General features: G+C 38.6%; 2 protein-coding genes across 3 annotated transcripts in view; one reads left to right on the top strand and one right to left on the bottom strand.

The window, feature by feature from the left end:
* FAM189A1 (family with sequence similarity 189, member A1) overlaps positions 1-926 on the top strand; it is a 91873-nt gene extending 90947 nt beyond the window's left edge. Inside the window, exon 12 of the mRNA XM_009994522.1 lies at positions 432-926. Coding sequence (XP_009992824.1) covers positions 432-617 — 186 coding nt within the window. The 3' untranslated portion in view covers positions 618-926. The remainder of the gene's footprint in view (positions 1-431) is intronic.
* A 1152-nt stretch (positions 927-2078) lies between these two features.
* APBA2 (amyloid beta (A4) precursor protein-binding, family A, member 2) overlaps positions 2079-14085 on the bottom strand; it is a 39063-nt gene continuing 27056 nt past the window's right edge. For both annotated transcript variants that reach the window (XM_009994399.1, XM_009994400.1), the window contains 5 exons: positions 13868-14047; positions 11813-12025; positions 10941-11060; positions 4747-4887; positions 2079-3333 (listed from right to left, as the gene is read on the bottom strand). In XM_009994399.1, the coding sequence (XP_009992701.1) occupies positions 3262-3333; positions 4747-4887; positions 10941-11060; positions 11813-12025; positions 13868-14047 (726 nt within the window). In that variant the 3' untranslated portion in view covers positions 2079-3261. The remainder of the gene's footprint in view (positions 3334-4746; positions 4888-10940; positions 11061-11812; positions 12026-13867; positions 14048-14085) is intronic.

The raw sequence follows: 14085 nt of genomic DNA, 5'->3' as shown, positions 1-14085 counted from the left end.
TCCGTCCTCTTCCACCCGCAGCTAAGCTAGCAAAGCATCTTTCTCCTAAAAGAAACAGATGAGTTTAATTTGCTCCAAACTTGTATTTGTCAATTATAAGGCGAAGCTGCTGCCTTTCCCACAGGTTTCCCCTTCATTCCTCTAGAGAGAAACAAATACTTGTTTGTGCCTTTGTTGATTCAACATTACAGCAGAGAGGAGTCCTGATGCCTCTCAAGCCTGACTTGTGCCTCCCCATAGCCAGTCCTCAGCCCTGACCAGCTGTAAGAACAGAAGTGGGATGGCTGCATAAACACACATCATCTCTGGGAGAATTTCATTACTAGATATCTGAATTAAAATTATATTACAGAACTGACCTTCTGAAATAAAAAATAATTCTTACCCTGTTTTCCCCATTTTTCCTTTTCCATTCCTGCCCTTCTAAACAGGTAATAACAAGTTCCCAGCAGAATGTGAATACCTCTAGAAAGCGACTTCAAGAAGATCTTCACCTTCAGAGCTGTGGTGCTCTGAGCTCTCCAGTTGCCTTCTTGCGTAGGTCCCACATCTCTCGCAGCTCCGAGCGGGACAGGCCTCACAGTTTAATTGGCGTTTGCCGGGAGACCATTCTGTGATGGTATCTGCAGGTATGTGATTCCAGCAAAGACAATTAAGGAAGAAACCAGGACTGGGAGAAATAGAAGTAGTGGATGACTTAAGAAGTGTCTTCCTTTGGAATACCACTTTTTTTCCCAACAGCAGGAGAAGAACACTTGTTTTTCTGAATGTAAATTTCAGCCCTGAGTTTTGCAAAATTTTAACTGATTGATTAGTGAAGACATAAGAAATGTTTTCCCAAACAGAAATCCATTTATCTCACTGTACTTACAGAAATGCTACTGATGCTGCCTTGCATTTCTTGAGAACCGTTACAAAACTGCCAGAGACTGGCTGTACAACTTAGTAGTTGTATTTATTTAATGTACCTCAAAGTGTTTTAACTATGATCAGTGTTTTAATAAAAAGTATTTCTGGACTTTGCTTTTTCAACAACTGATTTGGACAGAAATGTAAAGGTGATTCATCCCCACATACAGGCTGTTTCTAATCTGGTTTTCCAGTGTTTTTCCCGCCAGGCTCACTGACCTCTCCTGTTAAAACTGCTCCCTGCCCCTCCAGCCCCCAGTATGTTGCCCTTTTAAATTACAGGAAAGGCTGCAGTGTGGTTTGTTTCTGCTTTGTTCTGAATGCCCAAGAGCTCATTAATGGAGTAGTGTTTGCTACCAAACACCAAGGCTGAAGTATTCTGCAAATTGGGACCAAAAGATGCATTAGGGACAAAACCTTTGAAATTCTGCATTTCCAAAGAGCAGATTTCATAAAATTTACAAACGCTAACTGATAGGAGTTAGGTGAATTTTTATCTAGCAGAGCCTTGAACATTTTTTCAAAAAGAATTGTTACTCCAATTAGAAGCTTTGACAATTTTATTACTAAAACATGCCCTTGTTGTTCTGCTGCATGTATGATTTGACACTAACTTGGTTACCAGTATAAACACAGGTTTGCCAGCAACGTCTTCCAGTGCAAGCTTCATCCTGGCTCTCTCAGAGGAAATTGGAAAGGCCTTAAACAAAAGGTTCTCTTAAAGAACCTACCACAGGTGGATGTTTAAGGGGGTTATTTTTTTTGCAGTGCTTGTCAGTGTTAGTTTCCATTTCAGGTTTAATCATATAGTGGTCTCATTTGTGTCACTCTGAGCTGGGCAGACATCCTGTGAAAAGGTCACAAAGGAACGCAGCTGAAGATGGGTAGTTTAAGTTTTACAGAATCATCTGTTTTAATGTATTTTAATTACAGCATGCTTCTGTATTGATGTGAAGTCACAGTGACATCCAGTGGCAACAAGGTATGCTAATTGAAAGCATCTACTCTCAAAATAATGGTACAGAAATTCCTAATTCGAGAGCTTAATTCCTTTTATAAAAAATAGTCTGTGACCTTTGCAACTGCACTTAGATGAAGAATTAAATGATCTTCTGCTTGGATTTTTTTATTACGTAAACTTACACAACAAACAAAATAAGCAAGCTTAATTTATTATTTTAGATTTATTAGTGATAGTAGCTTAATTCTTTCCTAAGGTCAGTTGCATGCAACACACTACTCCTTGAAGTACAGTCATCTTTAGTTACTGCATGGTAAGGCTTCTTAAGTCACAGTGTATTTTCTTCAAGGCCTTGGCCAAAAAAGAAATCTAGATGAAAAGTTACACCAATTAACATTTATCTCATAAGGAATACAACTTTACTACTAGGTTTTTTATCTACACACATTCTAATACTGCTGATGGTGCTAGATTATTTGTCAAAACAATTTACATTCAGAACACGTTGCCTTAGGAATATAAGAATGCTTTATAAAAGACAGAAACAGGTCAAGCATGGCTTTCCCATTTTGAGCTAATATCAACAAAAAGGTAATATGCAAAAATAAAAGAAATAAAATCCCCAGCCCAACACATACATCACACGACCTGTGCAATAAGTTATTCATGAAATAATTCTGTTAAATCATAAAAATCACAAGCATTAAAAATAAATATGTATCTAAATAAATATTTTGATTTTAATCTTGTGGCAATTATTCTTTATTTAGCATATGAAACACTTGTTACATGTTTATGTTCACATCTTGCCAAACAGGTTACACTTGTCATAACAATACCAAGTACTACAGTGGTTTTCTTTACATCAGAATCTCAAAGTTTCAACTCCACACATTCCTTTCCACTGAAATACCATCTATTCAGCACCAGTTTTAAAATTATGCAAAGCCATCAGCACTTTATGGGACTGGGATTTTTTTAACTTGAGGCAGCCCTTACTTTCTCTGATTGCTTCTCTGCCATTTTCTGCATTCTCATTCATCAAATAGTCACATTCACTGTGTTATCAAACAAGACAGACATACATACATCACTCCACAGAAAGGTTACAAATAAATACATTTTAAGTTTTATGAGAAAAGAGTTTAGAAGATGTTGCAAAATACTTAAATGCTTTACAAAGATTTTTGTCAGTGATTATTGTCCTTGACCATCCTTCTCATCACTTTTGGGCAATGAAATAAAAAGGAAGGAGAGAAAAGGCAGAGACACCTGTCTGTTCCTTGTTTGGAGTCCTCAGGTCAGCTTCAAAGCCTTTCATTCATACAAAATACAAAATTCTCTTCAGCTTTGATGGAATCATTTAGTTATTTTGCTGCAAGAGTTGCATGCTAGATGTACAGGGGTGTCTCTTGTCCAGTTAGAAGCCTGAACATGGCAGCTGGCATAGTCTTCATGTGAATCTGTCAATTGATTTACACAGAAATTAACAGAATTGTTACTAGCTTAAAATAATCACAAGGCCCAATCTGCCTCTTCCTGTGGTGTGAGTGCATTTACTGCCCTCGTTGCTACAAGTGTGAATGTTACCAGAGTAACTGGCACTAACAGTCTGGTTTGCTATCTTTGCTTCTTTGTGTGGTTTGGTTTTTTTTTAATGACAACAGGTTGCTAAATTATACAGCTAAAAAGACTCATACCCTACTCCAATTACAGCCCTTAAAAAAGCAGTGCAAACCTCTGAAAATTCACTCTGCTCTTCTGATATTAACTGAACTTAGATTTTTCTTCTATCTTCCATCCCTGCGAGACTGTCATTTCATACCTATTTTCTCTTAATTGGAGTATGATCCTCTGAACCCAGAACTTGGACTTTACCACCTGGTATTTAAATGCTGGTCAAGAGAGTTTGATGGAACAGGTTCTCTCATGTATTTACATTCTTTCTACAAGGAGTTCTCTGATAAGTGTCAAAGAAATTTTACAGCCTACCAGGGTTAAAGGCCTCAGGTAATCAGAGTTGTATCAGAAATACAGCTGTCAGTACCTATCAGAGAACACAAGAGAAAGGAAGGTAAACTTCTCTAACTGATAACACAGATCCTCAGCAGCCATAGCTTGCATTGATATTGTGGTCTCTTCATGCTGAAGTACAAAGTTCCACACTCCCATGTTTAGTGAGATGTTATGCAGCAAAGAGGTACCCTAAGGCATGGAGGTTCTATTGAAAGCTGCAGCTTTGTTCCTGTCAGTGTGCACATATTCTGTGTTATATCCAAGTATCATTTTCCACAGGAAAACAAGTTCCCTTTGATCTTTTTTTTTGGCAAAGGAATTAATGGGAGATCTGGCCAGGGTTTTGTATGATAATAGCAACAAATTCAGTAGAGACTTTGAAAGAGGATCTTGTTTCATCCATTACTGATTTCACCAAAAGTACTGGAGAGAGATGTCTTAACTTATTCCCAAGGTAAGTTGGAAATGTTCAGGGGAAATAAAATCATTAAAATACCTATCAATTTGAATTTCTCAGCTCTTTGAATATTAATTTAGTTCTGTGGCAGATGCTGTAGTGATAAGCCAAGAGACATTTTCATAGCTAACATTCTTGTGTGATTTCTTCCCTTAATTGTTTGGTTTAATTCAAACAGTACATTGAAGGTTCAGAATCATGCCAGGAACTCTTGAAAATGAGTGAACAAATGCAGTGAATGTGTATCTAATTGTTCAAGAAAACGTTCTGTTAAATCTTTATTAGTGCTGAACTCCAGTTTACTGAGGTGGTGGTTTTAATACTATGTTAAGACATTATTTTCAACTGAAAAATATATTCTTTCAACAGTTTTAATTCCTTGATAAAGTATTTGTTTTCTTACCTCTCCCACTGAATTAGACAATGCTTGTACTATCTTCTCATGAGCAGTTGCAACAACACTCTGTCCATTGATCTCAATAATGCGATGTCCTACTCTTACTCCTCCCCTCTCAGCTATCCCACCTCGCATCAAGCTGCAAATCTGCCAGGAGAGAGCAAAGTTTATTATAGTTTTGACATGTCCTAATGTAGCAGTTACGAGGATTGAATACATCATAACTGGTGATGCCATAAGGATTCCAGAAGATACTCCTGGAAAGTATTAAGCAATACTGTGAGTTCTAAAATGTGTGGTGGTTGTTCTCAAAATTTCTCCAAGTTACAATTTTTATTCTTATGGGCTGGGAACATACAAACCCTTAACACAGTGATGCAGGCAGCAGCTGTGCAGAGGAGTGGAGTTAGGGGGAAGAGAGGAATTTTATGTACTGCTGAGATAGGATAAGTGATTTTTACATCTTTTTGATTGTGCCACCTGGACTTTTCTTGCAAACTATCACATTATTCCTTCTGAATAACAGAGAATATAAAGGGCTCAAGTAAAACTTAATCTACAACAGTAATTTTATCAAATACATGGGGGAAAAAATTATGTAAGGTTTAATCCCTAACCCTGCACAAACAGTAGTTTAGGCTGAAGCAAAGGATGATGCCATAAAGACATTATGTACTGAAAGCTGGTGATCTGTCAAAAGGGTCACAAAGATATAGGGAAGATAAAAGGAAAGATCTTAAATATTTAAGGAAGGCATTTTTTACTATGAGGGTGGTGAGACACTGGAACAGGTTGTCCAGGGAAGCTGTGGCTGCCCCATCCTTGCAAGTGTTCAAGCGCAGGTTGGATGGGGTTTGGAGCAATCTGGTCTAGTGGGAGGTGTCCCTGCCCATGGCAGGGAGGTTGGACTAGATGATCTTTAAAATGTCTATTCCGCCCAAACTGTTCTATGAGACTATGAAATGTGCAATTTGTTTTTTCTGCAGACTCTTCTCAGCGTAGTGAAGTATGACAACTTGTTTCCTGTGCCTCTGCAGATTGCAAAAGGGCACTGCTCTCCAGAGCCACTCCTTTTCTCCATGGGTTACAGTGCTGCTGGCCACAGGGAGCTTAGGATGAAGGCAAGTCAGGCTGCTGTTTGAACTGACAGCTGCAGGTACCAGTGAAGAAATGAGAAGAAGTTTTGAATTTATGCTTCCTACAGTAGGGGAATAATTCTACAAGAAGTTACATAGTCCCCTCAGATAGTGCTATTAGATTATTCTGAGGTTGCAACATGAGTGGTGTAGAGGCAGTAAGAAAAATTTCAGTCCAGTATGAGGAATTTAAAAGAATGTTTCCTTCTCAGCAACAGTATCTGTGCTAAGAGAGGGCCCTCCTGCACAGCCTCAACAGCTGAAAGTTAGGTAGAAATTGTTGGTAAATTGTTTCAGAAGACTAAGCTCATGCAGCACAGGAGGTAGATAATGTATAGCCTCAGTCTCTGCAACCGTTCAGAGCTTGGTTGGCACCACTGAACCTTTTCTTTACTGAGACAAACCTGTTCTTGGAGGAAATAAGTCTTAGAGCATCCGGTGATGATTGTTTCTGCAGTTCCTGCCAGTGGTTAAAATCATAGGCCAAGAATTTCCTGAGATATGGTAATTTGCTGAGAGCTAAATACAAGTATGGTAAGATATGGCTTGTATCCCAGTGAGTTTGTAACCTGATTGAGAATCATAGTATGTGGAGAGGTGGCAAGCTGGAATATACTGAAGGTGTAACGTTGTATGACACCAGCAGTTTCCTTTAAATTCCTCTTTACAAGCAGCAATGCTATAAAAATTAAATCCCTTCGTACTCAAAGTTCAGGTTGTTTGATATGGGGAGCAAAAATATAGTTATTCTTTGTTTTTAAAAGGTCTTTCTCAGTTTTCTGATAAGATTTTCTCCTGCTGTGAGAAAACCATGACTATCCATGCTATCATTAGTGGATGAGTTTTACCTGCTGTGGTTCATAAAACTACTTCTGATGGACTTTTATGGATAGAGGCACCATCTGGACCCTTAACAGAATTGCATCTTGAATTCAATCACATGCAATATATTGGTTTGCAGTTAGTCTCCCTTCTAATCATACATCTGATAAGATTAAGTTGTTCTACACAGATCTTCTTGATTATAGAAAGCTTCCCAGTTCAACTCACTGTTAGACTAACTGTGCTTTCTGCTGTTGGGGACTGTATGCAGAAATCTGAAAGGTAAAAACACAAAATGTGCCAGAAGAGACCCTGTAAATGTATTTTTCACAGTAAAAAAGAAAATACAGAGACAGTACAGCCAGCTGAACTAAAAGCTTTCAGAGCAAATGGAAATGTGACCTCTCACCCCACTGGCATAAAGGAAAAGATAATGGGTTGCATATCTATCCAGAGCACCTTTCATTGTGTGGCTCTCAAATTGCTTCTGACAGCCTCGGCCAGAGGAAGGTCTCTTATCTTCATGCAAGAATGTGATCCCTCTCCAGGGAAGGGAGTCAGCTTCCTTTTTGTGAGCATTAGCTATTTTAATGAGGTAGAAAGAGAGCCAGAGCCCAAGCGTCTCTACCCAGCCTCACACAGCCTGTTCAGCTGGAGACAGTGCAGATGTAAAGAACACCTACTTACAGCACACATTTACATGGCTCCTGTGTTTGCAAGTGGCTGACTCAGACTTTAGGCTCCAGCCAGTGGAGCTATGGCAGATGGGGCTGGCAAGGTTAAGCTGAGCAGTACCACAAAGTAAATACCATTCTATTCAGCCAGGATTGTTTAACTTGCTATACTTGTTGAACATGGTGACAGCCATAATATTACTAAATAAAACATGATGGATCTGGATCTTCTTGTAAGCAAAGTCTATACTCTATTTACTGTGTAAACTGAAGAAAAAAAGAAGAGGAAAAAAAAGAAAAGAAAGGTGTAAACCATACTGGTTCAATCCATTCAGCTGTTAGAGATTCTGCAGCATCTCAGACAAGCTGCAGTACATCAATGTGAAAATTCAGTAGAATCACAATGAGTTGTATTGCAGCTGCCCATTCTGCAGCAAAACATTGAGTGCAAATTAACTATTTATTCTGTGTAAATGCCTTTAATATGACTGATTAAACCAGGTTTCTCCTCATCTTACTCCTATATTACTCTATGCAAAACCTGAATATTTTTCACTAGACAGTTTAGATAAATATAAACCAAGGCAAGTTAGAAAGAACAACATGTCTGTTCTATTAAGTTTGGCCTAATTTTACTGCACTTTTAGATAAAATTGTACTAAGGTGGGGATGGAAGAGATGTATACTTCTCAGAGAAAGTGTCTGAGCTCTAGACTGAGAAATGGTGCATTATCAGCAATGAAAATGCAACTGGCAATACACAGATTTTTTTTTATAATCTAGGAATAATAATAGGAATCTAGGAATAATGTGATATGAGAGGACCATTGTATTTAAATATTATAATTATAAAACAACATCAATCATTTTCAGGAGGTGACTGATTTGTCACATTATGTTCACCTCCCCAGCATACAATGTTCATATTTATTTCATATGTATGCACAATATTTCTTTTTTTTCCTTAACCTCTTACAGTTAAAATTTTAGATTCCTTTTCTAAATATGCAATGAAAGTACATCTGAAGCTTTCAAGACCAATTAAGAATATTTGCATCATTAGTACAAGAGGAATTTTGTAAAATTAACACTGATTTATGCTGTTGTGCTGTTTCCTAACTAGAACTGAGAGCTGGCACTACTGGTGCTTCATCAAGCACACCTCCTGGCTTTGCATTCATTACACAGAATTACACACAGAATGCATTAAGAGTCACCTGCAGCAGCCCAGTCTCTGCATCTTCCTGATATCCTGTGCAAGCAAAGCCCAGCTCAGAGAGAAGTTCTGTGCATTCAGGTTGTTTATGTTCTATTCACTAATATAATGGCTGTACATCCTGCACAGATGAGATAGGCAGGGTGAAAAGGAGCCACTGAAAACCACTATCAGAAGAGGCACAGAAGTAAGTACCAGCTGCATGCAGAACGAGGGGATGGCACAGCAGTGGGAGACATTTTATTATACCTGTCCTGGCAAGCCATTTATTTCTTCACTGTGCTAATGCTGAGCCAACAAAGAATAAGGATATTATTTCTCAACTCTGTCATCATTTATAACAATTGCTGGCAATGACAAAACCGCTTTTAGCGTCAAACTACCAGAGATGTCCTTTGCAGAGTCATATTTTTAAATGTTAAGTGAAGTGAGAGTTTATCTGAGGAAGAACTGAGAGAAGCTTCTCCATACAGCAGCCTAACAAAACATGTTCATCTCTCCTTTTTTGCTGATTGGTTTTCATGTTCAAACACTGACTCTTCACAAATTAAATCTATTACCAGGCTTTCTTTGGTAAACTTCGTATTGGATGTCATCTAAATGTTGCTCATTTTAACTGGTATTAATTATGGCCATCCAGTGTGGTGAGTATGTCAAATGACCAGTAGATGGAGTGAACACACTATGAAAGGAAAAAACAGTCTGCAGAGTTTACTAAATTAAGACTGCAATGATGAAGGAGATAATAAGCTGGGACAAGATGGATTGTCTCACAGACTCCATAACTGCCTCTGTCCATGTGAGGACATGATATACTGCTTCTAATCCACCTTGGCCTGATTCTTTTCCACAGGCCTCCTAAAGGAATTGATAAACACACCAAAGTACAGCTCATTGTTCCTTAACTGTATTTTCCTCTTTTTATCATAGCACGAGCTGAACGTACTACATTTACAATGCCTCCTACAGTGTTATTTCCTGTTCTTGGCACCCTCTGTGAGAATCAGATCCCATCCCTTTCATCCTTTTTATACCAAGAGTTGGTGCTAACAAAGGGAACTACCAGCAATACCCATACCCACTCAACATACACATACATGCAGGTGAAAGGGAATTAAGCACAGGCAAAGGAGGACAGAAATACATCACACCTGATTTTTCTGTATTTTTGTACGGACCTCTCTATGCTCAGGTGTCAGAGCATTAATCCCAAACATGACAAATACTTTAAACCTCTGCTTCTAAAGGCTGTCAGCCTTCAGTGTGTATCCAGCAGGGCCACAGCTTATAGCTGTGTTCCTTATACCAGCCTCTGCTGTGACCACAACACAGTAATGTGATCTTAGGTAGGAATACTTAAAACTGAGGTACAATAATAACTTAGAGGTGATTAGCAGAGCTGAAAAGCCACTAATGAGCCACCTTTTTGCTAAAGCACAGTAAGACCCATAAACCATATCCTATAGAGTTAGTTACCTGCTACTCTTCCAAGGGTGGCAAACAGAAACCTGGGAACTTCAATTGCTAAGTTTCACAGAACAGGGGACCAGAGTCCATAGTTCTTTGTGATGTGGTTTTTCTGTGTGAGCAGCCTGATTTTATTTTTTTTTCCTAGACTGGAGGAAGAGGGGATGGTGATGGCCCTGCCCTACAGACAGTCTCTAATGCTACTATCAGCTCCCAGAAAGGCCAAGTGACTACCTGAGCTAGTTATGTTGGCAGTTTGCTTTGGAAAGGTGTTGGAGAATGGCTTGGGAAGGAAGAACTACGAGACGAGGACTCTGAGCTGCCCTGGGTAAATCTCACCTATCACATTCATTCTGTTCGCTGCTGTTGTTACAGGGAAACTGCAGCATGCAGAGAAGGGCCACAACCTATGCAACTGTAGTGAGAGATGTTCAGTTTTCACCAGAGGAGGTCACAATTGTACTCCCTTGCCCACTGCCATGTGGTCCAGATAAATTCTGGACAGTGAAAGAAAAATGAAAACAAACAGGATCAGAGCTAAGATCAGAATGTTGTAATTGTAAAAACCTGGTTCAGCATAACTGTTCTCCTTGTAACTCTGGCCCACTAATGACAGAGTTAGACATTAATTAGCTGATCCAAATGTTGCACCAAACAATCTGGACTATAAATGTCGTGGCTGAATAATGTAGGAACATACCTCATGAATGGCAGTATTTGTTCTAGTGTTGTGCATTTGCATTATACTCGGAGATGTGATTATAAGGTTTTGATTAATTAAAGTCAGTGCAAAAATTGAGGCAATATGCAAGGATTTGTTCAATACTTCAGTGTGCTTCTTGAAATAAAAAGAAACCAAAACAATCAGTGAACACAGAAACTTACAATTCCATTCTGTACACTGAAGCCCAGCTGGTACTTTAAGTCTGGCCGTTTTATGAGGACAGTAGTAACAGGAGGACAGCTGACAATGTTCAGTTTGACTTGTGTCTGATTCTTGAGACCCTGAAAGATACTCCAAATGTTAATACTTCTGAAATGGATCTTAATTTGCTCTTTCATTAATGGATTTCTAATTGCAAGAGTGTAAAGCAGCTGCTCTGAGAAAGATGAGCTAGAATTAATTAGAAATCTGTTGTTAATGTGGGAATACATTTATCTGTTTTATTTATTTCCCAAGCTATTTAGCACAACAAAACATTAAAAAATTTGCCTTTATTTAATACAGAAACTTTAATAAAGTTTTCAGGAAAAAAAAACCAGAACAGACTAGTTCTTGTGCTTTACCAGCATCTGGCTAAATAATCTCCTGCTACTGCTACTACTCTTGGTAAATCTGCACAGACATTAGAATTAGTCTCATTGACTAAAGATAATGCAGTCTGAGATGGTGTCTACTCACTTCATCTGTCCTGCAGTCACAAGCCTCCAGCCATTTCATCTACACAGAGCCCAAAGAAACAGTAGATGTCAATCCTTGGATTTGCAGGCTGTGGGGAAGCCTGAAACTTTGGAGGTAGCTAAGTAACTTAATTGAGGCCCAGTAACAAAGCTGCAGACAAATTCTCCAGACCTACACTTCTGCACATTATCCCCCCTAATATCTGTTGATAATCTTCCTTGTTGTCAATTATAATTACCTTTTTTATTTTTTCAGTGATATGAAAAATCTGCTGGAAGTCTACAGGACTGATTGTCAGAATAGTACATCTCTACTGGCTTACAATCTACAGCATATAGTTTTAAGTTTGTGGTACCTTTATGATCCCTTGGCATGTAGCAAGAGGTAGACCAACTAAACTGGTCCCATTGATGGACATGATCTGGTCTCCAATGCTTAGTTTTCCTGAACGGGCTGCAGGGCCTCCATTCATCATGTTAGCCAGGATAACAGTGGGTAGAATGGATCCCCATCCAGATTCCACAATCACAACCCCAAGAATTTCTCCCTTCTGCTTTTCTAGTTGGAGCTGCAATTAAAAGTAATTTTAAAAAACAACACATTTTTTGCTTTGATTTGTCTAAATTTGAGTACTGGCATGTCAGTTGTTCCTGACTAACACCTGCAAATTACAAAAGTAATTCTGTTCTTTGTCCTGAGGTAGAACAGGACTGGTAAAAACTGTGTAACACGTTCCTGTTTCTTTTCAGGGCCACCCTCCACTTGTTTGTTGAAGGTCACAAGGGTCCTCATAATAAGCAAGAAACTAACACACTGGTTAATTCTGCAGATGCTGGTGGAACCAAATACAAATGAATGAATGCCAAGTAAGTTTTTATCCTCCCTGGAACCTGGCAGCTAGGGAAGGCTGTAACATTTTGTGGATAAGGCAATGCCTGGAACCTGAGTTCAGCTCCACTTCTTCCATAACTGCTCAGATTGTCTCTTAATCTCAGGGGTTTGTCTGTCCTTATTTTCAGGCAAGGACCTCTTGATTATTGTTGTTATTATTACTACTATTACTATTGTTATTAACATTATTGAATATACTTGAGCTTAGCATGATGATTTAAGATCCCTGACATGCTCATGTAATGGAAATGATGACTTCTCAAATATGGTGATGTTAACTGTTCAGTAATCATAGCATATCTATCTTTTACAGAAGATGAGTAAGAGTTTAAGTAGAAAACACACTCTTAACAAAATGCTGGGAATTATTTTCTTTCAAATGTGGAAGGACAGGGACATCTGTACTTGCAGGAATCATGAAGGCCAGCTGACTTTTGTTGCAGCTGTCACCCAATTAGAAACAAAGATGCCACATAATGACCTTTTAGATCACTTTAAAAAGTGACATATCTATATTTTCCTGATCCAGTTCTAAATTAGACTAAGATTTGTTCAACTGAGTTTTCCTATGTTTGCTACAAGAGAAACACCTTGTCAGGCTTTATAGTCACAGGAAAACACTCTCTGACTGCAGATGTGTCAAACTACACATGAAATCAAAACCTTTCCATCTGCAGGTACAGTATAGGTGGAAAATACTCTTCCCAAGAACACACATGCTGTACAAAAGAATTTGTAATGCTAGAAAAAATAAGTAGGGAAGCTGTGACTGCAGGATTAAGCAATTTGCAGTTCATCTCAAAAAAGATTGCTTTAGGACTCAGCACAGAAACTGACCTTTAGAATACTGGCCAGATCCATCCCTGCTGCAGCAATGCAAGACAGAGCAGAATCTGGGTGCAGCTGCACTGGCTGCATTCTGGTTTGAATGCCCAGCATTGCAATGATATTTGTATGAAATGTAAAATGTGAACTATATGGCTGTTGTACAGGAAGAATCCATTAAGTCCAACATGAAATGTAAATAGTTACACTGATGTCATTTGGGGCACTTGAGGGAAATTCTTACAAGTGTGAAACTATTTCATGTGGTAGTTTTGTTGAAAAAGGGGAAAAGAAATTGGCTTTCTCAGTGCCACAGCATCCTGGACTCGTCCTTGCATCTATTAAGGATAAATCACAACATGCTTTAAAATGGATTGTCATGTCTTTCTCTGCATCAATACCTTGGTAAAACATAAACACCTTACACTGTTTACTGTGAATAGTACAGAGCTTATCTATGTCAGATATACATGTGGTTTATTACTGTTTTGATCAGTAGAAGCAGGAAGACCTTGAAAATTAAAATAAGAAATTCTAAAAACTTATAAAGCTGCTGTTAGTAGCACAGTATTCATGAAACAAATCATTTTGAGAGATAAAGTCATCCTTAAAATGCTAAAAGATATTTCCATGACACCTACATTCTCCTGAAAAAAACAGATCAAACTGTAAAGAAATTCCGAAACTACTTTACCTCTTTGCAGTTTTCTGAATTGGAAAAGTGTATGAGATCATCATTGTACATCTCCTGGGTGTTGATGATGTCACTGTATTCTTTCTGACTGAGATCCTCTGGGTTAATTCCATTGGCTCTTAAAAACTCTTGGTAAGCCACACTGAAAGCCTGACCAATTGACTGAGCTATCAGCTGTGCCTGAAATGTAGAACAAAACACAGCTCAGAGAAAGGGCC

This window comes from Chaetura pelagica, unplaced genomic scaffold (assembly GCF_000747805.2).
Source record: "Chaetura pelagica isolate M959 unplaced genomic scaffold, ChaPel_1.0 scaffold222, whole genome shotgun sequence".
NCBI classification, from domain to species: domain Eukaryota; kingdom Metazoa; phylum Chordata; class Aves; order Apodiformes; family Apodidae; genus Chaetura; species Chaetura pelagica.
This window is presented reverse-complemented; position numbering and strand designations above follow the sequence as displayed.